General features: G+C 35.2%; 2 protein-coding genes across 2 annotated transcripts in view; both read left to right on the top strand.

Moving 5' to 3' along the window:
- Nucleotides 1–9,299: 9,299 nt before the first annotated feature.
- LOC110369978 (uncharacterized) lies at nucleotides 9,300–16,250 on the top strand. Its single transcript, XM_064036282.1, has 4 exons — nucleotides 9,300–9,503; nucleotides 13,998–14,082; nucleotides 15,076–15,235; nucleotides 15,947–16,250. The coding sequence occupies exons 2-4, from the start codon at nucleotides 14,040–14,042 to the stop codon at nucleotides 16,101–16,103; spliced, it is 360 nt and encodes a 119-aa protein (XP_063892352.1). The 5' UTR covers nucleotides 9,300–9,503; nucleotides 13,998–14,039; the 3' UTR covers nucleotides 16,104–16,250.
- A 1,797-nt stretch (nucleotides 16,251–18,047) lies between these two features.
- Nucleotides 18,048–27,358, top strand: part of LOC110369988 (uncharacterized) — a 10,070-nt gene continuing 759 nt past the window's right edge. The window contains exons 1-3 of the mRNA XM_021325673.3: nucleotides 18,048–18,537; nucleotides 24,843–25,132; nucleotides 25,248–27,157. Of these exons, the coding sequence (XP_021181348.3) occupies nucleotides 18,215–18,537; nucleotides 24,843–25,132; nucleotides 25,248–27,157 (2,523 nt within the window). The 5' untranslated portion in view covers nucleotides 18,048–18,214. The remainder of the gene's footprint in view (nucleotides 18,538–24,842; nucleotides 25,133–25,247; nucleotides 27,158–27,358) is intronic.

Genomic DNA, 27,358 nt, shown 5'->3' with positions numbered 1-27,358 from the left:
TTTTAATTAACTATAAAATAAATAAAATAGTCATTATTTTTATGTTAACCTTTGATGTGCTTTTATATGACTTTTAAAAATATTAATCTTTGTTATAAAAGTTTTATAGTACCAACATTGTATAATTTAATGTGGAATAAAACATTTATCAGATTTATTTTTATAGTATAACAATCGTTGTTTTATTAGGTATATGCTATTGTTTGTCTCATTTGTAGCCAGTAGGTTTAATATTCATTATGTAATGATATTGCCAGACAGATTTTCATAGTTATTATTGTGAGCGCACAGCTATAGAAGTATATCGTATTATATAGGAATAGAAATCAAGGAAGGCACATTTAGCAAAATAGCAAACTTCAGTGATGGCAAATTATTTAACAAGTGTGTATCAATAGTGAGTCTCTAAACAATAGTGCAAACAATCAGGCGAGTTGTTCATAAAAGACACATAAACATACAAGGACAAGACATTGACATTTTCCGAGTTCGTTCCGAACCTTGACTTTATTTACCGATCAATGAAGAACACATCTTTATTTTTCTTATTTCAAGATTTGTTCAATGAATTAAGTCTGAGCGGCATTCTTCTCCACTCCTTGAAGAGTTGAAAACATTGAAGGCAAGAAAAAGAAACTGAAGTGAAGACAATACGAGATAATAGTTTTTTTATCTCACTTTATGACGATCTTCGTTGTGTCTGTGCGTTTGTGAATGATCAACTCTAGACTTCTTCTTCCTCCGAGCCTTTTTCCCAAACTATGTTGGGGTCGACTTCCAGTCTAACCGGACGTAGCTGAGTACCAGTGCTTTACAAGGAGCGACTGCCTCCCCAGCCTGACTGTATCTGACCCCCTCAACCCAGTTACCCGGGCAACCCAATACCCCTTGGTTAGACTCTAGATCAACTCTAGACTAATAAGCATATTTAAAAGATTTCTACCATTTAAGGATAATTCTGATATTTTTCCTTATTTAAGTTGCATTTCTACGAGTACTTTCCTGTTATCTAAAAAATTCTAGGTCGCCGGGACTTAACCTAAATTTTTGATAAGGGTAAGTCAAAATCTATAACAATAAAGGATTAGTGAAAGGCCACACTTACATCTTATCTCTTATTAAATATTGATGAACCATACGTTTGTTAGACTGAATAATAAATATTAATAGGTTTTTAATTAAAAAAGAGGTAGAGGTTTTGCAGAAAAGAATCAGTAGAGGACATTGAAACATAGAACGACACATTGTTTTTGTAAACAAATATATAACGCTGTGTTTCTGAAAAGAATAAAAATAAGGCTTTGGGATAAATTGTAAAAAAACTCATAAAAATAAGAAAATAGCAAATCTGCTCGTTTGCGGCCTTCACTAATGAGGTAATAAGTTCCTTTGTTTTTTTCTGTAGAATCCGAAAATAATAAACTCTTATCAAGTTCTGTAACTTATTTGGAATTTTAATAGTTGCAGTTCCCATGCGTACAAAGGCTTTATTCCCCTTGTAATCTTAAGCTTGGTTCGTAACGTCCAGCGATTGTATATAGTTTTTATTCGGCGGTATGCGCTTGCGTCGTGCCTGGCACGAACGTCGCGCCACAGCGCTGTGTTAGCGAACAAGTTTCATTGAATTTGTATTTGTGAATAAGTCACACTGGTGTGACTGTTATTTATTTAATTTCTATTGAATATTACATTTGCAATTTCATACATAATAGAGACACTTGTATAAATAATAAACTTATTACTAACTTGCAGTCACCAGCTCTTGCAGTGTCTTTTAACAGCTTAAATAAGATTACCATCCGAATAAATAAACAGATTGAACGGATTTGGCAAACAGGAAAACTTAATCTAATTCATAAATGTTTCTCCAATATTCAGAGGATTTGATTTTATTAGACGTTGACTTTTTTAGGCATACCATGGCAGCTGTGTTTAGGTATGGAGTAGGTAGTCATAGATGAATTAGGAATGCACGTAATCGCTGCGTATTGCCGCGTAGAATATGCGTAGTAGCCTCGTAGACTCCGTAACTGCGTAGACACTGCGTCGTAGCTGCGTAGTCTCTGCGTAGTAGCTACATTATTGGGTGTCGTAGCTGCGTAGTGTCTGCGTAGACCTTGCGCATCTTTGAAAACGATGCATTTAAGATTTATTCGATTATTTGAAGAGTAAATGCAAATATAACTTATTTCAAAAGAACGTACCTAGCAAAACTATAGAAACAAAAATTAAACCATATAATTAACAACAATTTAAAGGGTGGCATAACTAAAATCACGTCCACGTTCGCAATCACTAGATTTCAAACTGTCATGAATTGTATAATATACGATCTTCCATGTGTACGAAATGTAGCAACGTCGTAATATATATTTAGTACTGTAGGTAGGTATTATTTATAATAAGTTATGCTCTTGACAGCTATGGCCTAACCTTTAAAACTTACATTAATAAAATAGAGTCATTACAAATAAGATTTCTCAAGTTACTAGTTACAAAAAAGACCAAATTAAATTGCAAAGGTGATTACAGGAAGTTATTTAAAATATGTAACATCTTACCGGTTCATTTAAAACATAGATATCTCTTAGCCATAAATCAGCACGGCAGGAAAGAGCATGACTTATCTATTGTATCAAATACATACAATACAAGGTCTATGCCTGCCGGTAAATATAATGTTCCAAGGGTTCATAATTATTTTGGTGATAGAACTTTAAAGAAGCGTGTACCATATGTGCTCAACAGTTTACCGGCAGACATCAGACAAGAAAATAATAGAAAACTCTTTAAAGTTAAGTTGAAAAAGTACTTTCATAAAATAATTGAGTAGCGTAATACCATTATATATTCTAGTAGTTTAAAAAATTATAAATGTTTATATATATAAGTTTATGTAAGACAATGCGGCTCATCACCCACAGTCAAACCGCTAAACCGGTTTTGTGGGAAAATGTTTATTTTAAAATTGTACATTTCTGAAATAATAAATAAAATAAAAATAAAATAAAAATAAAATAAAAAAAAAATGACGCAGGTTGTCCTGCACTAGTGCAAGTACTAAGTTCAATTAATCAGCTATTCTATCGAATTAATCGTAAGTATAATTCTTGTATCGAATACGTGCTTGGGGTTTTTTTTATTTATCGTAGCTACCAATAAAAAATAACAATGCTTACGTAAATGACAAACAATATCTCGCACAGAGCGAAAGGGACAAATACCTACAATATTTTTTAAAAAGGTGTCTTCATCGGATAAGCATATTTTTAATGTATTCCTTTATTTCACGTAATTAAGGTCCATAAAAATCCGAATAAAAATCCAATTCAAAAATATGAAATACTTATAAGGTAAAAAAAAACGAAAAATTAACCATATAATAAACTACCATTTGGGGTGGTGAAACAAAAGTCTAACAATAAAGATTATCACATGAATACAATAGGTACTGTAATATTTAACTTACAGTACCTACCTAGTGTTGCAAAAAAACCGTTTTTTTTCTAGTGTGAAAAAAAACCTTGAAAAAAAACCAGAAAAAAAACTGTTTTTTTTCTGGGCCTTGTTTTTTTCAAGAGTATAATAACTCTAAAATTGTTAGGGCATTTACCGTTAAAGATTAATACTTAAGGTAACATAATAGAGTCTTAGGTTTATTCTTGAATCTACGGTACTTTTCTGATAAAACAGAACCAAATTTCATGAAAATATTGGCAACATTCATTGATATTAACTCAACGAAAGGGAAATTTTGAAAATTGAACTAAAAAGTAGGCTAGAAAAAAAACCAAATTTAGAAAAAAAACAACGATGCAAAGTTTTTTTTCATGTTTTTTTTCAATAAAGTGAAAAAAACAAATCGTTTTTTTTTCATTTTACATCACTATACCTACCTACGTAAGTAGTGCATTTATTACAAAATACATACATACAATACATACAAAATAAAACTACTTATTAATAAACTGAGTATTTTCTTTGTCCACGATTAGCTTGACTCATGACTAGTTTGCAAATTAAGGCTGCTACTGGTGTTCTATTGGCGACGAACGCAGCCAACTTTCGACACAGCTTTCAACATCCGGAGATCTCGACGGTCTAGTGACAGGAAAGTGGGGCACCAAAGCCGACGCCGGCTTCCCTACGCCCAACACCATCTTAGATAACTGTACCCACAATGTTTACCAAGCACACAATTTCACATGACTTGTTTACATTGTATTAGAGAACAGTGTCAACCGCGAATAGCGGTGACTGCATGAACAAATTATTCTTGTTCTAACTGTTAGGTACAAAGAAGACAAAGGTTTGATTATGAAACACGTAGTACCTATACTTACTATTGATAATAAGTATTACATTTTATGTTGAATTTTTAATGTATTATCAATTGCGCGTTTAACACGAACTCAAATTCTTCTAGTTAGCAACAAGTCATCGTTCAGGAATTTTATTGTAACAATATTGTCTAATCGACAATGGTGATTGTTACTGAAGACAGTCAGTACATAAAGGGACAATTATATTCTCACTTGGTACCTATTTGACATAGTGAGCTGTAGATCAATGTCGAAGAATCTTATTGTACCGGGTCAAATTGTAGGTCTTTAGGGTTCCGTACCCAAAGGGTAAAACGGGACCCTATTGTTTTCGCTCCTCTGTCCGTCTGTCCGTCCGTCCGTCCGTCTGTCACCAGGCTGTATCTCATGAACCGTGACAGAGAGTTGAAATTTTCACATATGATGTTTTTCTGTTGCGGCTATTGTTATAGCGGTATTCTACGAAGAAATACAAACGATAGAATACGAAGTATAAGTTTCAGTATTTGTTGTTACAAATACTGAAAACTAGAATAAAATAAATATTTTGGGGGGCTTCCATACAACAAACGTGATTTTTTGCTTATTTTATAAATAATGGCACCGAACCCTTCGTGAGCGAGTCCGACTCGCACTTGGTCGGTTTTTCTTTTATTTGTCTAAGACCATAGCGATACTATATGCATCTTTAGAAAAGTCTGAAGAGAGTGTTAAATTTTACTCCGTATTTCATTTATAAAGCCTGAAATGTTATCGTCGTACTTTGGTCTCCGCCTTTTGTTTGTTTCAAATTCTTGATTAATTTATGAGATAGTTTAATCTTGATGATTAACATTATTCTGCATATTAATTATGTGGTGTACCTAAGTAATATTGCAATTTCTTTCAAGAGCTACTTTTGTCCAGGGCGGAAGCTGTAAGAAACTGGGCATATTTTGCAGTTGGCTATCTGACATACATTTAAGCTAGAAATAAACATGGCTATCAGTCACTTTTTATCCATATATCTTATAATTATAATACGGATATGTATCATCGAATGGTATTAAACCTATGAGCAATTTGATTGTGCGATAAATAATTGAGATTATCAGATATGATTAGGTACTGAAATTATCATGAAATGTGCAAATGTGTGAGGGAGTGTACGTGAGCGCTTTATTTTTGCACGATACAATTGACCACGTATTTATATGAAATTCGATAAATTATTTTTAGAAACTTTAGATAGGTTCAACTGTAGCATTCTTGCAAGAACTTATAGGTCGTTATGTTGCAAACGCTCAAATCATCTGCATGAAGAGTTTCGAAAAATCCGATTATAATTTACATAATAATAGGTTTATTAACTATTTGTTACGCAATCACAATAGTTTCAATCAATGTGATAGATGAGTTTGTATATTCGCAGAAATGAGGTGGATTCTAAACTAAAAAACAGCTAACAGTCAGACAATTTGGATAACAATATGCGTTAAATTCATTCCTATTCACAATTCATTCAAACTTATTGTTTTTGGAAAAAACAATTGAATATAAAAATGTTTTTAAGTTCGTTCTGACATCTAAATGAATTCCTTTATTTTAATTAGTTGCTCATTCACGTTATATGTATGTAGGTATGCTACTTTCTGACTGATTTGTTTGTTGTATTCTCAAATAAATCATTTAAACTATTTTATTGGTTTTGAACAGGATATTATTATTTTATTTGAACATGACATTTGCTCGAACTCTTTTAACTTTCCTCAACAGTTCGGATAAAAATATGTACGCAAATTATTTGAATTTCCCTGCAACAGCTACAGGGTTTTACCAGAATTGGCGCGAAACTATACTTATTCAATCTTTGCCTGTAGTAATAAAAACATTGACGTCTTAAACTTAATTTATTCTGTTCTTTGATTTTGATATTAACACAGTGGAGACGATCTTCTGGATTCAAAAGAAGAAACCATTTTTCATAAGTCATAACATAGATTTTACGTACCTCACAGTCACAATTTCTGTTGGTAGATACTACAAGCACGTACTTCATTATCATATTTTATTAAAAAACAAACAGCATGTTTACACTTGAAACGCAGTCTCAAGTTTTTTTTTGTTCTGAAAGCAATTTGACCGTCAGACGACCGCTGCTTTATTCAGAAAATGGCGTAGTATACAAATATGGGTTAATCGCTAGACATATTGCAAAATATATAACGAACGCACCCTTTCTTATCACCAAATCGACTGCAATTAAAAATAGACTAATTAGCTACCTGAAATAAACAAATAATACTTGATCTAGTTGTTGTTTATTTTTGCAGATCATAATTAAGGTTAGTATTATCATATATTTGTATCAAATGCAGGTTTTTATAAGATAATGTTGTAGATATGATGGACAGCAATCACTGCTTGTACCTATGTACTTGATCATGTTTATCAGTTGTATTTAATGAGGAATTGTCTAGAACAGCCTAAATGGGATTTCGGTCACGTTTTTGAGAGCGCATGTAGTCTTTACCTCTGTGTTGAAGGCCTGACGAGAGTGTTACCGATAAATAGTAGTTACTTTTTTATTGTCCAAAGGTACTTCTACTAATTTTGAAAAAAGTTAAGAAAGTTACTTAGTAGGTACCTCGCATTGTTTGATGCTGTGTTTTCAAATTGACATCTCTCTAGTCATTAGCTTAGAATTTATTTCAATAGCGTTGCGTAATTATAATAGCCTTTTACTATCTATAGAACCGCCTGTAATGAATATACACAATTGTACAATTGTAATGTTATAAAGGATAATTCATCTTCTGGAATCAGTTCCGTACATACTCAGGACTGCTTCATTGGTATAGCATAGCGCGACTGCTGTGCAAGGAGTCTCGGGTTCGTTTCTCGGTTCGCGTTGAAATCGTTTTGTGAATTTGATAAACTACTTATCATAAAGCAGCTCGAAATCTGGAAGTAGGTGATTGATACACTTGTAATTCGGAGAGCACGTTAATGACGGTCCTTGCGCCTGATCTCTCTCTAGTTTTGTCAGATTACCGGGACGGTATGAGAGTTAAAAAATAGAGAGTACACCTGTGTCTGCGCAAATGATTGTACACTGTAACATGTCCTGCGCAGCTAATTATTATCCTTATATGAGGACAGCCGCCGTGACCTTTTAGGATATTTTAGGAGGATATCTTTAACATATGAAGTTATTTCCATCATTAACTAATGAAAATTATTTCAAATATCTATTAGAAGTGATTATAACACTGATAATTGTATTGTTATTCTAAGGTCGAATACCAAATTTATCGTACACGTAGACATAGATAGGCAAGCGAATAATACAATTCGTCATAGTTATTAAGAATGCTAATTTTAAATCGGATTGTCACTTTCTCTGAATAATCTTTGATTCATTAGCTTTTGTGTATTGTTTGGAGTTTGAAAAGTTACACAGTATTACGTAAATGGTTTAGACAAAGTATGGTGTCGGAAAATTCACCATATGACTTTCAGAATAGGTGTATTTTTTTTTATAAGTGACATAGGATATCTTGGTGTTGTTGCAGAAAATACTATGTATTTTATTACGTACCTATGGATGTGGACAATCCTTGTTTTGGTGCTTGTAATGCAGCCTCCAAGTTAATTTTCTTGCGTTATACATATTAAAAGGCCTTTTACACAGTTCGATAGATTTCTTCACACGGAATCAATATTGTAAAAGAAGTCGGTCTTGGTTCAGTAACACTGTTATTACCTAAGTAGACCAGTCGACAGTTCGTTTGATTTCAGCCCAGATTTTATTCGTTATACAATACAGGTCCTAGATACGTGTAAGATACGTCATTAATATGGTAACATACTTATTGAGTTGAAAACTACATTGACGCGTATTTCTTCTTCCGGGCCATTAATTTAAGTATTATGTAATTTTCATTTTACTTAAATTAGGCATTATCATCGTTATTATAATTAAAAATTGATTGAATTGTCTCATTATTTAACGTCAAAATTAGTATTGAATAATCAATAATGAAAATATGCGTAGCTATTTATGATACTAATTAGTTATCTGCTCAATCATAATTAGCAGATTATTTATCACCATAACGACATAAATGCAATTTTCGGTATGTAAAGGTGGCCTTAATATAATTAATCTATCATCTTGTAATATCCGTTGTGGTGCAGATTCCGAGTTGTGCAAACAACCTGCGCCGGAGTCGACTGCGCGTTATCACGTGATCGCGTCTCACGTTCACTCAGACCGTTTGAAAGTAAATTATACATGGATTGATCGAATAGTCCATTTGCGGAACGTATTACTTACATATTACAACTTCATATACGATATAAATTCGCAATTCGATCGAATGTTCTCATTCTCATTTAATTAAAATTAAACGTTATACACAATGCACACGTGCTGTACCAGTTTTTATTCTAAACATTCATTACGATTACGAATTATAATACTGCTAATTGAAGGTCGATAATTACTTAAATACATTACCCACAGTAAGGTACGTGTTCAAGTTACGATTAAATCAAGGTATTATATTAAGGTTGCATGGAACAGGTACTTAGTGGTGTCGATGACTCACGTTCTTGGACATTCGAGTATCGACCTCTCGTTGCATCAGCTCTCATGTAACTTAGTAGTATGTGCCCAAGCTATTTTTCTCTTTTATGACAATTAATAGTCATTTTGCAACATAAATCAATAGATATTATGTGTCTTATCTACTCGTGTGGTTTAGTGATCTGGCGCCAAAGGGGGCGGTTCAAGCGTCAGGTTTAACCATTTGACGTGGATTGAAATTGAATCATTGTTTTATACTTTACAGATAGTTGTTGACGTTCCATAAGTGATACAATAGCAGTCAATGCAATAATAGGCTATAGGTAACCGATGTAGTCAAACTATTGTCTAGCAAAAGGTTTTGTCACAAGACATTAGTGAAGTGATCTCGCAGCTACCGACACCACAGTGAGAGACGCGCCGTGGAGCGCTGCGCATGCGTCGTCACCACACCGACCGCGCACACGCCATACAGTGATATTCGAACATAAACATTACAGTGATCCTATCCACAAACAGTGCCAAAGTATTTAGTGTGTAAAATCGACTATAACTGAACTAGTTCTTTTTTCCAAGTGAAAGGACCACATTGTCGGGGTCTGCGTGTTTACGTAAGTGGAAACCTGCCTGCTGTTTGTGTTATTTTTTGCGTTCTTGCTGAATGGCACTAGATGTATTGACGGAAAATACCTACCAGTTGAAGGTTGCTAAAATGTTTGGTGCTTTCAAACATATCAGCCGTTACAAATGTTTTATCCTTATCTAAAAACATGAGTGGGAGTGAGAAAAAAAAACATATTTGAATGTTTATCTAAGGAATAATAAGTATTGACTTGAAGACGAAGAACTTGTTTTAAATGAATAAAATGAAGTTATCCTTCTACTTAGTTGTCGTGACTTAGCAATAAATTCCTATAACAGTTAGTGGCGTATGTAATCGTTTATCGATGTGCCCGCGATGGTCTGAGTTCTTGACCCAGTTCCCTAACAATGATCCCGTTACTAAGCCTTGGTCGACGTCCTTCCATCCGGTACACTCAACGGACACTTTTCGAAAATCGATTCTAAGCCTTGATCCTAATATGCGCAATACGGCCGCCTTATCTTTTTAGTTTGTAAGGTGCTGCAAGGAGTAGGCATATTGTTTTAGCTTATCTTTTGCCTGCTTATTATATCTTTACAGCCTCTGGTTTCAGTAAACCTCAGTAATCGCTACAGAGGTAACCAACTCGACTATAGCGAATTTTTGTTATGGTTAATGCATTTCCTATACATACATACTTACCTGTAGGTACCTACTCATCATCTGCATCTGCCTAGCCTTTTCCCAACTATGTTGGGGTCGGCTTCCAGTCTAACCGGATGCAGCTGAGTACCAATGTTTTACAAGGAGCGACTGCCTATCTGACCTCCTCAACCCAGTTACCTGGGCAACCCGATACCCCTTGGTAAGACTGGTTGTCAGACTTTCTGGCTTCTGACTACCCGTAACGACTACCAAAGATGTTTAAATGGCAGCCGGGACCTACAGTTTATCGTGCCATCCGAAACACGGAAGAACTCATTATGACGAGATGGTCACCCATCCACGGACCGACCGCGCCAAGCGTTGCTTAACCTTATGATCGATCGATCCGCGCGGCTTTGACTTAGCCACGAGCTCTTCCTGTAGGTACCTACTGCTTATATGTATATAGGTAGGTAGGTATTACAGAGTGAATGATACAATAGTATTGTGCTCAAATGATTAGGTGCAGTTAGTCCTCTGCGGAATTCTTTTGTTAACGTACCTGCTATTCCTCAGGTAGATTACATTATATTTGTTTAATCTGATAAGTATATTCTTTGAATACTGTTAACGGACTCAAACTCTGCCAGTGTAAAGCGTGTAATGAAGCAAAGACTTTATGACAATGATAGATGATGATGATCTTGATCCTTATGATTTCTACACGTTTCTATAATGATTTGCGTCAAAGCTACCTAGTTATGCATACACGTGTATATAATTTGCAACATTTAAATTAATTAAATCATATTTCGCCATCAGCACAAAATAGACGATCAAAAAAATTAAAAGTTATTTTCAGTCATCATAGTGAATGACAAAGTATGTCATAGGAGCCTCTGTTATTTTATGTTGTTTTAACTAAAATGTGATTGGATTTCTTCCGTTATGAAATCTGTAGTATGTTTTGTAAGCATTGTATATCATGCGTGAATACCTAGTGGTGTTTATAAGCACTGTGGAGGCGATAGTTACAGCATTTGTTAAAACAATCGTTATTGATGTTAATTTCAATGGCGTTCACTGTAGCAATACTTCATAACATGGTCAATAGTGTGTAGATTCAACTTGGGAGTGCTTGATACAAAATAGTCGTCAAGTGCCATGATAAGATTTTACCAAATGCTTAAACTTTATTTATAAGTAAATAGCTATGTACACTGATAACAAAAGGAGTATCCTCAATTTGTTTTTCACACTTAAAATGATCCTGCATATTTTTTCCACGTAGATTTATGAATAGCGACAATGATTCATCGGTAAAATATTTGAACAGACCGGCCACGGAAGTGATAAGACACTTCCACGTAACGGAGGGTCCAATATGTTTCCTTACGGATACTGTATCTTCTGGTATATCATTAAAAACGTCATAAGATACTATCGCACTATGATTAAGGACGAATATGACGTCAGCTAAAGATTAATCAAAGATACATGCGTCGTTAAGAAAGTATTTTGAAATATACCTAATCATGTACCCGTACCTAACGTACCTACTAACAAGATTGAACAGGACAGTATCGGCACTGGTTATCCTTAAACATATAAAATGTCGTTTGGCAAGTTGCGATAACTGTTAATTTTGTGAAACGAAACGTTAGCGACAAAACGAGGAAGACGTGATCATTGCACTAGACCGGTTAAAATCTGGTTCCAGGCTTGCTGACGACATTAGAAACTCTTCGTTCGAAATAACTGAGCTTGCTTTAAACTCTCTGGATAAGGAATGGTAACGGTTTGAGGAAATAGCGATTAAAAGGTTGTACCTGGCGTCCCAAACGTTTTATAAAAGTAAGCGCTAAAATAGTGACATAAACGTCTTTCAACTAAAGAAGGAAATATCATCAAGCATCTAAGCATCAGGTGCAGTGAGTGTTAAGCTATGAATGAAATCTGAGATCAGTGAAAACAAATCATAATAATTATCCACCTGGCTAAGGTATATTTATTTTCTTGTGAAATCATTATTTTCATATGTCTTCGGGAGTCTTAACGGGTAGTTTGGTTAATATACATATTATTGCAAATTAAAATTCTGCAAAGGACTGACTCGGTACAGTTGCTGATGGACAGGTCCGAACTCGAACAGGAAAGTAATCATATTTTTTTTCAAAATCTTTAGATAAAGTTGCGATTCTAAATAAACAAAATACATTTCCTTTAATTATGATAAATACTCTTATTTATTAAAATGATTATAAACACAATCTACCAGATTTTAAGCCGCATTATTTGTGCTGATAAGAAAACAATACAGAAAAACGATTTATTTATATACCTTACGTATCTAGCAAACGCTAGTTAATACTTCCGAATGTTATCTTTTAATTTTGATAAATCGGGAAAATTTCATGATACCGAAAAGGCCTATTATAGGTATGAATGGTTATTTCTAGTAAGTCGTTATCTGAAATCTTAAACGGAAACAATATATGGACTTTTAAGCTTTTGATGAACCTTTCATGGAAATTGGCCAATTTATTATTCATATGGTCGATTCTGTCAGCGTAAAGCAATAAAAAGTGATGATGATAAATGCGATGACAACGACAACAGCAATTACTGTGAAGCAAAAAACCCACTGAAAACGAATAAAACGCTAACAGCTGTATTGAAGTAGCAAATTACAGCAACTGAAGCTCACGTGTTTGAAAACAAGTTGAAATAATGTATGATTGAAACACCTGTACAGTTTGTTTGAAAATTATTGATCATTACCGGAAACTAAGGAATACTTAGGACACGTTTTTTATTTAAAAAGAAATAAAAAATTATAAAAATAAAATTGTGACTTTGCCCCGTGAAGCATGTTGCACTGTGGTGGAAAAATAATGCCGATAACAGAACATAGCATGCTACTAAGTAGGACGTGACTTTGGCTAAGATTTTTACACCCGATCGTGTTAACGATGTAATCAGCAGCCACTGTTGACGCTGACGCAAATTCTATAACAATTGCAATCCGTATTTAAAGGCACCTTTTTATGGTTGATGTGGGTGACATAATACTCAATATCATCAGTACTTGGTCACACAAATGTATTCAGAAAGGATTCTTCTATGATTTTACCGGTTAAATGTATCGTTAATGTTATCTAAACATTTAAGAATAATAAACGTTAGATTGTCTGCGTACAGTGCACATTATTATCAAACATTAGAGGTTATTTAGGTTTATGAACCCAGTACAATACTCGAGCAGACAATGCCAGGGTCGGCTCCTTGTTAAATTCGTAATCAGAGATCTCAATACACGATAGCGGCATTGATTAACAATCTTTGCTACTACATGTACTTAATTTATATGACATTTTTGACTAAAATATACAAATGATATCTTTGATCATAATTGATTTACGTCATATCAATTATTTTACTTCTCGGAATTGTTTTCTAAACCCGTAAGGAATGATGAATATCACAAATATATCGAAACCCATTTAAACAGAATCGCTTTATCAGCGGCTGATAATTACTTACCTAATAATCTAGGAAAAGAATTTTCCAATTTTTGGGATTCAGATACTATCAAGTCTTTAGGGCCGTTTATAAATAATTGGGATAAAGATTACATCTAAAGCGATTTGGAAAATACCATATGATCACATTTTATAAACATGCAATAAAGAAAAAAAATAATGATGGAATTTTCCTTCCCAGTGTGTTAAAGCCTGAATGAAAGTTTTGTTTTATTAGAGTTGGCTTCATTTTCCTCTTGCTTTAGATCTCGGGATGAAATAATTATGATATTGACGAACCTGAATAATTAGTTTATTTTAAAGGTTTTCTATAGCCATGTTTCTTTTGCCCACAGTTGACTGACGAGGAGGGAAACGGGAACAAACACTAAAGAAGAATGGATTCATCTGGAGAGAAGGCATTTAGTTGGCCGGACGAAGGTAAATGTTCGTTGTATGCGTCATTCAATAACATTCTAAGAACTTCATGCTCGCACAATGATCAATTTAATTTGATTCCTATATGGTAGTGTGATCAAATATAATGTTAGGATCAATTTCATTGTGTGTCATTGTTGCCTTTTTAATTGCGACGTACAATTTGAAGTTACTAAAGTATTGCGTATTTTGATGTACAGACATTTGAATTCACAGGTATTTTGATTTATTACTTGAAAGGTGTTATTTAAGACGATTTGCGATTTATTACCCCTCTTTCAAATCTAGGGGTCGAAAATGAATGCTGCAGTATGATTGCTAGTTTTCTGTTTAATTTGAATCATATAAGTAGACATTTCGATTTTTCAGAAATAAGATTTTCCAGAAAAAAACCATGGGGCACAACAAAATTTAAAATACTAAAACCTCTAAATCTCAGAAACCGAGCATTTTTGATCCCTTCTTGATAGGGGGTTACCTATATAAGTCCGTTATGGTCTTAAATATAACCTCATTTCTGTAGTTCAGGGACACTCAAGAATTCATTACTTTTCACAGATGCTGAAAGTTGTTGGGTATTTTTTTTGTTATTGTTAATAGTTGAATATGTTTACGGGTTTTTACTGATAGCTACTTCCTGTCAACCGATTAATCAGAGCGGACATCATTAGTAATTAAAAGTTTGAATTAGATTCTGCTAATTATGTTATGGTCTCTAAACAAATCATTTTTAAAATTTGTTAAATTATTGTAATTTTATTAAACATTTACGAACTTCGTGAAGAGTACCTTATATGCTAATGGTGCCCATCATTAGTGCAATGTCTTAGTTCCTGAAGCCTATTTTTGATGGTGCCTTAAAAGCTCCGAACTGATCCGATTTGAAAAATTCTTTCACTGCTAGGAAGCTACACTGATGAACAGACTTTTATCCAGGATAGTGCCCTTAAAGAAGCTAGAACATTCACATAATACTTAGCTCATTATTTATTCTAGATTCGGTGGAGTCAACGTCGGACCCCAACCTGACGGTGTCGATGATATCCGAGGAGCTGCCCGCCCTGACGGTGACCACCATAGTGGGCATGACAGTCGTGATGCTCATCGCCATCGCTGCCGTATTCCTGTTGGGAGTGCTCATAGATTGCAGACAACAGTAAGTTGGACACTCAATTCCTCTTGTAGCAAGAGACTTGATACCAAACAGCAACAAACTGAACTCTTGTAGCAATAAACTTCAATAATTAAAATAGCAATATGTGGGTTTCAAAATGACTTACTTTCAGATTTTAAGCACAGCCTCCGCCCTATACCCCATTCAAAAGTTTATTTTTACTTATTTGATAAATTGATTCGTAATGACGTTGAGGAAAAAGTTGCGATTATCATTCGCAATTCATGCATTCCATTCGACGCTTATTTGTTATCATTTCGTAGGAACTAATGTAATTACGTAATCACCTTGGAAGTTTTATTATTCCGAGAGTTCAGTATTCGTTACAGAGTTCTTGCTGATAACAATGAAAGTATGCAATAAAGTGCATGTACTTTAATCTGAGGGAGTTATTTACCGAGAAACTGATACAGTGAGAAAGCTTAACGATTACCGTATATCACAGCCTAATGCCAGATTATTAATCCTATTATTGTTAAATCGTGGCAGTAAAGATACCTATTGATTATTGTTTGGTTTTAGTAGTTTTATCTGTAGATAAATATTATTATAGTGTCTCTTTTGTGCCTAATGCTACGTATTAATAGAAATGCCTACAAATGTATATAGAGGACTAGCACAAATGGTTCCGGGATCTCTCTTTTGGAAGAGCTTGGAAGTACATATTATACTGATAAGCATATTTTTTTTCAGGCGATTACTAGAAAAGAAAATGGGTGAGGCGAAGCGCATGAAGACCAGCAGGCGAGTGAACACGGCTCCTGAAGAAGACAGTGCAAACATAGCCAACAATATGGAGGAGCCTGACATGAGCGTGCCTCCTGCCGAAGCTCTGCGGCATATACCTTAGTACCAACTGCCTCAGAAGTACACACTCATGTATCTCCGTGGCGAAATGGCCGAAGACTGTCTTCCGTTATTATAACAATACATATCAGTTTTACTCTTAGAATTTTGTGGCAACAATTAATTTTTATCTGTGCAATAGCTAAGAGTTCTGTGATTATTCTGTCTGATGGTATTTCAACACTGTTTAAAAATGCAAAAATAGTTAATAGGGGATAAAACTCCAAATAAATATTGAATCTCCAATTGATAAACTTTCCATTAGAAAAAATCTTTGGTGGAAGATATTACAGCAAAACTTTTTTTACATACAAGAATACTTAAATTATTTCGTCCAATTATAATAGGCTTCGTGCAATTGGTTCTTTGAATGATCATTTCAAGTATTTAGGTCACAGATCGAGCAGGACTAATACGTAATATAGTCCACCCTTTTTAATTTTATGGAAATTAGTATCTAGGTAGTTAGAAAAATCTATTAAAATTCTTTATCAAGAACGTGACTTAATTGAACGCGAAATCATTGTATCTATCTCGAATCTTAAAACTTACAAAGTTTTGCTAAACAAGTCGAGCGCGAAGCTTGGCCACTGACATAATGGTTTTTCACATGCGATGTTACGAAACATTGTTATTATAGTATGTTTGATTAGATAGGCCAAAGTATAGCTTTCATGTACATAGTTATTGTAAGTAGGCAAAACATTTTAATCACGCTATGATAACTGAGGATTCGATCCCAAGCATATGAAAGAGTAGTTAAATTATATTATTTTTTAGAAAATGTTATTCTTTTCGCAAAATTATATGATGTGATATAATTTTAATTTATTTTTATATACAACATTATTTTTAATTTGTAATTAATTTAAGTAACTACTAACAAATGAAGTCGAATAAGTGAAGGAATATTTAATTGTAATGACTAAGAATCTGTTGAAATGGATAAATTGAGTATTTTTACAATATAAATTCATAATTATATTTGCTGTTGTTTTTTTGACGCCTTTTTTCATGAAGAGCACCAGTCCTTGCTTGTATACAAAGATAACAGAGACCTTCACAAGGTCGACCACGGTCCATGATAAACAAGAAAGTAGCAAGCGAAGCACCAATACCAACGAAACATTTAGGTACCTACTTACATGTGTTGGTGCGTTGTAAATATGAACGAGTTGCCATGTCTTCCGACTTCTGTTTTTACTTTTTCGTAGACTTTTAAAGCAATGATCATGATTAGTTTGCAGTAGCTAATTGTAGATCAAAACTTTGATTGATTCCTATAGATACCATCAGCGATACTATCTGGAGGGATCATGAAGATTTCGTCGAATTCGGCACTTCTGATCTATACATTGATGATATACGCAATTGTATTCTATTTTAAATAGTATTTTTTTGTTGTATTGTATTTCTAAAAAATGCAAAATTTAGAATATCGAGAATAGTTTTTGTTTTGCCTAGGGTATGTTATTTCTTCGCGCTTCGGCCACAAACGAACCACGCTAAGCTGTGGGTGGTATGTGTGCCCAAAATAATGAAAAATGATTTGTATTACGCCTTAATTTACAGCCTAATTTGAAGGAAACATCCGCCTCTAGGTCACCTTAAGTGTGTGATTTAATATTCAATAAAACAAATTGAAATTAGAACACAATATATAAAAACAAGTGACAGTAGCTGTTTATGTAATAGGTATGTGCAGTTTACGTAATAGCGTGTCTTGAGCAAGAGGAATGCAGTTTTTCTTAATGAATGAGTTTCAGTGGCGCGCGCGCATGGCCGAGACGGACAGGCGAGCCAACATGCTCGAATTGTCAAGCGCATACCACCCTGTGACATCGCAACATTCCGTGCATAAACACTGCAGCTCTAATCGATTAAATACGATAAGTATACCAATAATTATTGGTGCCTGATAAGAACAGTTTTTCACCGCACGAGTTTGAGAACCACTTTGTCAGTGCTACGGGGATTGTTTACCCAGTCAAACGTAAACACGCGGAACGCTCCACAATAGAAAATACAAAAAAAAATATTTAAGACATTGAAATGTGCGCGACAATTTGTATGTTTTGATTGATTAAAATTAAGTGGAAATAGTTAAGTTTTTCAATGGGCAACTGCAATTCAAGGAAGACTCATAAGGAGCCCGACAAGTTTTTTGAACGCGAGAGATGGAAGGAACAGGTGCGGGAAGAGCAGAGGAAGTTGAAGGTGAAGCAGGCGAAGCGGCGGGAGGGCAAGAACGAGCCCCCGGTGACGCCGGCCGTGCTGGCGGCGCCGCCGGGGCCCTGCCCGCCGCCCACGCCGCAGCACGTCAGCTCCTACGACGACGAGGCTCTCAACCGCATGCGCTACCAGCTCCACAATGACTCCGAAGCCTTCCTGCTAAACAATATCCTGCTCTCCGTGCAATTCTTTGAGAACTATGAGCGGTAAGTTTCAAAAAGACACAAGCTGACTTTCGTCACCGCACAATTTAATCGCGTTCTTAGAATTCAAAATCCTTTCAATTTCGAAGTAGCTCCTGATAAAGAATCATAGTGATATACAGAATAGACAGATACATCTAAAGGTGTAAATTATCGTTGTTATTAGAATTAGATATATTAATCACGATAATTGTTCTGCACGGATTTATTAAAGGTTTTAGATAATATTATAATTACGCAGATAGAATAGCTGATAGGTTCATCGAATATTTAGTATTAATCAAACATACTGAATTCCAAAGAACGACAATTATTGGTCAGGCCTTGTTATTTAAAATTGGTTGCTACGACATCAGAGTAAAAATTTATGACTTTAATTTTTTTTTACAATAGCTTAACTATTCAAAAGTTGAATTATAATACACAGATTACCAATTACGATAATACTAAATGACCATTATACTATCTTTTTGTTTTATTCTATCTTACGTTTATCTGATACACGCAGGTACAGGCATAATTTATTATTTCTGTCAAAACATTTATTACTGCTTAAAGAGTATTTTCACATTAAAACTCACTCAATAATTATACCTTATATCAAACTTTATTTAAGGAATCATATAAAGTTGCACATTCGACGTAAAAAAAGAAAGTGTATCTAAAATTTTTGCCTAATGTATCAGCCAATATAGGTACAAATGCTACAGATTGGTGTCATTACCTTATTTCTTTATCAGTAGAAGAGCAAGGAAAGTCCCTCATTTTGACTATCATTCAGATATCGGATTTTATTATTCAATATAATTTACCGTAATCTACAAGGTTATGAATCAGTTTGCTTCCTACTTTAATATGTATATGAACTAAAATCTATAATTAAGATTGTTAAATAATAATAATAATAAACAAATCCCTTCCTCTTTCCCTCTTCTCCCTTTCTCTTACCACCTTCCAACAAAACTTAAGTTTGAGCTTCAGGCTCCAAATCAAATTAGATACTAAAATGCCTACTGCCTCTCAGTACCTATCACACTTCGTATCTCTTGAATATGACTTATCCTTTTTTATCTCTCAACCCATGTGGGTTACTTCTAGTTACTCAATGCAATGCGACTACGGAATAGATTAATACCCCAGGCGGGTACCGGAGCTAACAGCGATGGAGAATCCCGCCCCACGGCTTCCAGCCTGGGCTGCCCTTCGTATTCTGGGGGGGGCAACGTATCGCAGCCAGCTGCCCAGTCACCGACTGTTGTAGCGACACAGGACGACTCGTCGTCAGATTCCTCATCACTTTTTCCATCAATATCATCATCGCCACAATCATTTTGTGTATCACCATCATCATCATCTTTATCATCAATTAGTGTTCAGCCAGCGGATGTTGTACAGGAGACAAATTTTGTCAGCGACCCTGTACCCACCACTAGCTCTGCTATAATTCGCAGGAAATGGAGTACGGAAATGAATAAATTCATCCTGCGTACTTATCTCCAACTCACTCAAATCGAAACAGACACTAAAGCATACCTTCAGCCACTTCATACTAAGTTCTTAGAGAAATACCCAGAAATGCAGGTCAGCAGACAAAGAATAGGAGACCAGCGTAGAGCCATAGTCCAAAAGAAACTTTTACCACAAGACACAATAGATCAAATCTATGAAGAAGTCCGCACAGAATTACAGATTGCACACACACAAACACAACAACACTCCACACAAACTAACAGAACAGCTGCAGTTATTACACAAGCGGGACAACGTATGAAATGGTCCAACGAATGTAATGAAGCAATTATTAGGATATATTATACTGTAACTGAACTAGAAACCAATAAAACAGCTTACAGAAAATATTTACATGAACAATTCATAAATTTATACCCCGAATTATCCCATATAACTGAGCAAAGAGTATCAGATCAAATGAGAGCAATTATTAATAACAAATACATTAACAACAATAGATTAACAGAAATAAAAAAACAAGTAGCCGAACAACTAAGCAACCCGACCCACCAAACAGAAAATGAAAGTTATAGTCAACAATATAATATACTACCCCAACGCGATACACAATCCGATGAACACAGCCCTACACAAAATACTCACTTCACAAACACACAAACACCTATCACACCAACAAACATCCATATGACTGACAAAGACAGAGTTATAACTACACAAAATAATGAAGAAGCTCTTTCACTCTTCACTACAGAAGAGGTTTCTTCCTTAAACCAAATACAGATTGAAGAACCTAACACTTATCAAACCAACCTTCATAATGCACCAGAAACAAATATTGAATTAGAAGACACTTTTAAACAGGCACAACAATTTTTTATTGACACTCACCCTACTAATAGACCATACATTCCGAAACAAAAGTCATCTAGGAAGTTTGCAGCTATAGTTAATTATATAAATACACAAATTTTACCCAAATATGTAAATTCAGATATTGATTTTAACAGCTTGCAGACTATTATATATTGTGCAGCATGGACGGCAGCTAAATGTAATGGTGCAAAAATATCTAATATTACACAAAACTCCTATCGAACAAAGACACACAGAAAACCAAAATGGCAGATCAGGTTAGAAAAGAAAATTGCAAACCTACGAGCAAATATAGGGAGGCTGACACAGTATATAAGAGGTAATAGAAGTCGGAAAATACTGACAGCAGTAGAATCAATAAAATCTAAATACCAACTACACGCACAACATGAACACTCTAACACACAAATCGAACACTTCCTAGACACACTTAAACAAAAATTGAATGCCGCGTCAAGTAGACTCAGAAGATATATTACATGCACAAAACGTAAAGTACAAAACGCAACATTTAGATACAACGAAAAAATATTCTACAGAAACCTTACAACCAATTATACTGATACAAATGCACAAACACTAGAAACACCATCTGCTCAAAGTTTGCGAGAATTTTGGGCAAATATTTGGGAGAACCCGGTCATTCATAATAACCAAGCAGATTGGATTGCCGAAATTTCATCATTAGAGGTTCCAGAAATGGAATTTGATTTTATACCAATAGACACATTCATAGACATCATAAAACGAACACACAACTGGAAATCACCAGGTACAGACAACATCCACAACTATTGGTATAAGAATCTTACTAGCATACACCCGCACATACACACTCATTTAAACAAATTCATCCAATCACCACACTTACTCCCCGCTTACATAACACAAGGAATCACTTACATGATTCCCAAAGACACATGCGATACACTGAACCCAGCCAAATACAGACCCATTACTTGTTTACAAACCCTTTATAAAATTCTAACTGCCTGCGTAAGTGAAGTTATTTACACACATTTAACTAAACACAATATTCTATCAGAACAGCAAAAGGGGTGTCGAAAGAACAGTCAAGGGTGTAAGGAACAACTCACCATTGACGCGGTTACCATGAATAGTGCAGTCAAAAATAAAACTGACATACATACGATGTTTATCGACTACCGAAAGGCCTATGATTCAGTTCCCCACAGCTGGTTGTTATATGTTTTGAATCTCTACAAAATACACCCTACATTAATAGCATTCCTACAAAGTTCCATGCAAAATTGGCAAACTACTCTTAAAATAAATCAAGCCTCTACAGCTATCACTACAGAGCCTATATGCATAAAGCGAGGCATTTTTCAAGGAGACGCTCTAAGTCCACTCTGGTTCTGCCTGGCATTGAACCCCCTTTCACACCTATTAGATAAGTCCAACGCAGGTTACACTTTAAACAACAACATCACACAACACACACTATCACACCTAATGTACATGGATGATATAAAGTTATACGCATCAGACACACAATCACTATATCATCTAGCAGACATAACACAAACATTTTCTACAGATATTTGCATGCGGTTCGGAGTTGATAAATGCAAAATATTATCGGTGTCAAAGGAAAAATTCAAAACAACAGCTATATACTTGAGTCAGGTGAAACAGTTGAACCAATGGACGAACATAGTACATACAAATACCTTGGATTCAAACAATCTAGGCAGATTCTAGTCAAGACAACAAAACAGGATCTGATGAAGAAATTTACACACCGCTTAAATCTAATTTTAAAAACGAACCTAAATTCTAGAAATACAATTAAAGCCATCAATACATTTTCAATACCTATTCTAACATACTCTTTTGGAATAATAAAATGGTCAAAAACTGATATCACAACACTACAGCGCATCATCAACACAGCTCTAACGAAACACAGAAAACACCACCCAAAATCATGTATTCAACGACTTACACTACCACGAAAAGAAGGAGGGAGAGGCCTAATCAACATACACAACCTACATAATAAACAGATCACAACACTCAGAACTTACTTTCATCACAAAACAGAACACTCACCACTACACAAACAAATAGCAGACACTGATAAAAACCTAACACCACTTAACCTACACGATAGAAACACACAAAGCACTGAAACCCTAACAACTACACAACAACAAATTTCTGAATGGTCTGCTAAAGCTCTTCACGGGAGACATCGAGCTTTCCTGAGCCAGCCACACGTCGACAAAGTACAGTCGAACGAATGGCTCAGGCGAGGCGAACTGTTTCCCGAGACCGAGGGCTTTATGCTGGCCATCCAGGATCAGATTATAGCTACACGTAATTACAGAAAACACATTATACGAGATCCAAACCAACAGACGGACATGTGTAGGCATTGCAATACTGCTAGTGAAACTATACAGCACATCACAGGTGCCTGTAAATCATTAGTACAAACTGACTACAAGCATCGGCATGATCAGGTTGCAGCCATAATTCACCAGCAATTAGCTCACAAATTTAAACTTATAAAAGATATGATACCATATTACAAATATAAACCAGAAACAATATTAGAGAACAGAAATCACAAGATCTACTGGGACAGAACGATAATTACGGACAAAACCATCCATTACAATAGACCGGATATAACCCTTCATGATAAAACCAACAAAACCGTATACTTAATAGACATTGCCATCCCTAACTCGCACAATATTCAAACCACAATATCTGAAAAACTCAGCAAATACCAAGACCTCGCAATAGAAATCAAGACGCAGTGGAAAGCCCAAACAGTACATATTGTCCCCATAGTTCTTTCCACCACTGGTATCATACCAAAATCGCTCAAACAAAGCCTCGACACTCTACACATGCCCAGTTACACAGTACACATGCTCCAAAAAGCTACAATCCTCAACACCTGCCGCATCACCCGAAAGTTTCTAACTTCATCTACTTTAACATCCACATTTTCTATTTAATTATTACCCCCTTACACACTTGGCTCCGGCCCGTGTGCAAGGATTTTTAATACTCCCAAAAGGGAAGGAAACAAAACAAGATAAACAATAATAATAATAATAATGTCGGGACACCATTTTACACACGGTCGGTTAGCCCCATGGTAAGTTATTAATTAACTTGTGTTATGGATGCTAACACAACTGATAAACTACATATAGCTACATATATACATATTTATAAATACATATTGTAACACCCAGACCACGGCCAACAAGCATGCTCATCACACAAATGTTGACCGAACCGGGAATCGAACCCGGGACCTCAGGTTCGGCAATCCGGCATGGTGACCATTACGCCGTCGAGGTCGTCAAAACGTCGTAAATGAGTAAATCAGCTCCCTAAAAATAGGCAAAGCAATCAAATACTTCTATATTCTTTCTTCTTCTTAATCTTTTCGTATCATAAACTGACGCTTTAACCAATGATAACATTTTCGTACACAGTATTTCTGTGAGCTAATTTGTATTAAATTCTTCTAGACAGAGTCCTTTTTATCAGCTAAATTCCATTACAGCATCAACAGGTATTAAAGGCGTGATCTTACTAATCCAAGTACCTAGCTAAAATTCTTGAATCTATCATCTATCTTTATTAGCTGCGTAATAACACTGCCACGAGTACAGGATGCATTTATTGCCTGCTTATGTGCCAAAAGATCATTCCGACAGATACGATAAATCGGCAAGAGATTTTTTCAATGATAACATTCGCATACAAAAAATTTACCATATTATCATTTAGGTATATATTAGCAGTGATTTTTTAATAACTAATAATACGTTTGTTATCATCTGTTTATAATAAAACCTCAGTAATAATTTTCCTGTATACATCATTGTAGGTATCATAATGGGTTTATGTATAACTAATCTATATAGTCTTGAGATAAAAAGTAAAATGACTTTCATGTTTGGTTTCAGGGAAGTGCATCAAATCAAAAATAACCCAATAAGTGAACGTGAGCACTTGATCAACGAAGCGATGGTGCGACAAAATAAGCACGTGTTCTTCGCTGATCGATTGCAAGAGTGCGTTCATGAGCATGTCAGCTACCAGAGGAGCCGAGGCCAAGCGGAACCACTGCTGGCTCCGAGACTCTTCGTTATCTATGACAACGTGGAACCCAGTGAACCAGGAGATACTTCAGACTATAGCGCAGTTCTCGATGCACCTTTCTACAAATTACGCATAGAGGACGGCAAAGAGTCAGGTAAATATATAAAGCATGATCATCATATATCAAAGCAAGTCATGATAAATTATTATGCTGTAACTGATTAAGTATTTTAAAATAAAATTATATTTAAAACCACCTTTTGTTGCAGGGTATGTTAAACTAAGGAAAATGGAAGTCTTAGAGAGCACTCTCAATAAAGAAAATGAAATGATTACCATGAATAAATCGGATTCCGATGATAGCATATACACCGATTCCGAGAAAGAATCAAATGATTCTGACGAATATCCATACAATGCTAGCAAAGGCGAAGAACTATTAAAACAAATTAAAAGTAAATTGGAGACTCATGATGCGTCGGTAACAACAGATACCAAGATATTCACACACGACACAAATGTTGCAGTCAGCAGAAGATATAGTGGACCTATAAAACAAGTCAGTTTACAAGTAACAAAAAACAGTATTTCAAACATTAACAGACTAAAAAAAATCAATGGATTGCCTGAAGAAGAGGATTCAAGTGAGACTAACATTAATGGAATAACAGATAAGACAACATCGTATGACGAAAGTTATACAGCCCCAAGGAAATCTATTCTAAAAAATAACAGAAGGTTAAGTGGTCCAACCAGAGATCTCAAAAAATATCCGAGCATAGATATGCGCCAGGCTTATTCAGAAAGTAATTTAGCTGAAGATACTGAGACTTCTGGTTACAGATCGAACTCTAGTAGCAGGCAGGCTGAATGTAGTGAAACTGAATCTGATTACGGTTATTCCACCATAACGGAAGCGGCTACACCGAAAAAAATTGAACTAAGTCTGAAATCTAACTATTCACTAACATCAGGTGCTTTACCGGATGAAACTTGGACACCCGTAGATATAAGAGCTTTGGGTGACTGGAGCGACGAAGACGATGATGATGAAATAGCTGAAAGTGCATCGAAGTCATCTATACCAGCTACCTTGTTCGAGAGATGTTATTATCTCAATTCTTTTAGATTTATGAATAATTTCGTGGACAACTTTATAATTAATTTGGGTTCGGGATTAGGTTTGACACCAGAAGAAGTGAACACCGCTTTAACTCAGGGTGCCAGTATTTATTGCGATTCCTTTAAAAATGGTTCCAAGTCAGGTTATGAAATATTTCCAGCACTTGTTGCAACTTGGCCCAATGCTGCCAATCAATGGATTATTAGAGAGAGGAGAATAATTCAAAATCCCAGAACAAACTTCACTTATCAATGGCCCACAAAATACATGGTCAGCAAAGCTATAGGCTTTGGATGCTTGCTTGTGCCCGTGGGATTTAGACCAAAGAGGGGCCAAAATCCAGACCAGACCTTACAGTGGAAACTAATATTCCCGGCAGCTGAACGTTATCTTGAGAGTTGTCTGGCACATTCTCATATCCGCTGCTACTTATTCACTTTGGCATTACACAAGACTTTCATAGAGAACGATAAAGCCAAAATCGGCGTAGATGCTAGTCATATCAAAAATCATCTGTTCTGGCAATGTGAAGATAATTATGCAAAATGGCCAGAAGATCGACTTGGTGAATCTTTGAGATTATTTTTAACTAGCTTATATGGCCACTTTATGAAAACAAGAATGCCAAATTATTTTGTGGAAAGTTGCAATGAATTTTTGAGCATACCTACACCCCTGCTGCATGCGCAACAAAGATCTTTAGCAGATATTCTAGAGTCCCCTGTAATGCATGTTCTTCACGCTCTCGACAAGATTAAATATACGAAGAGAGATTTTTATCCTTCATTCAACTGTAAAAGGCTGTATGATATTTTGACTTGCAAAAATCCTTTGCGCATGATAAATCCCAATTTACCGCCAGTTGTCTCACATTATCAAGATAGTTCTGATAGCGAGGATGACACACAAATCAATTTTTGGGATAAAGCTAAAGCGCAGGATAAAAACTATCAATGGCAAAAAGAAAGACAGCGTCAACTACTGGAACGAAGAAAAGTTCAAGTTTCCACCAAAAAGCAGAGGCCGGTTAAGCAAGAACGAGAAATTTCCAGAAAAGTAAGTTGTTTGAAATATCAACTTATGTTGATTACTGTATTATTATTTTTCTATTATTATTGCCATGAGCTTATAAGAGTTCCACTGTAAATTTAGCTAAATGCCGTCAGTTGCCGACGATCCGAGTTTGAATAATTTCATTTAAACCTGACTATTCTTAAAGCTTGCAATTTGCAAAAATTTATTTTTCATTGATGATGC

Source organism: Helicoverpa armigera, chromosome 9 (genome assembly GCF_030705265.1).
Source record: "Helicoverpa armigera isolate CAAS_96S chromosome 9, ASM3070526v1, whole genome shotgun sequence".
In the NCBI taxonomy this organism is placed as follows: Eukaryota; Metazoa; Arthropoda; class Insecta; order Lepidoptera; family Noctuidae; genus Helicoverpa; species Helicoverpa armigera.
This window is presented reverse-complemented; position numbering and strand designations above follow the sequence as displayed.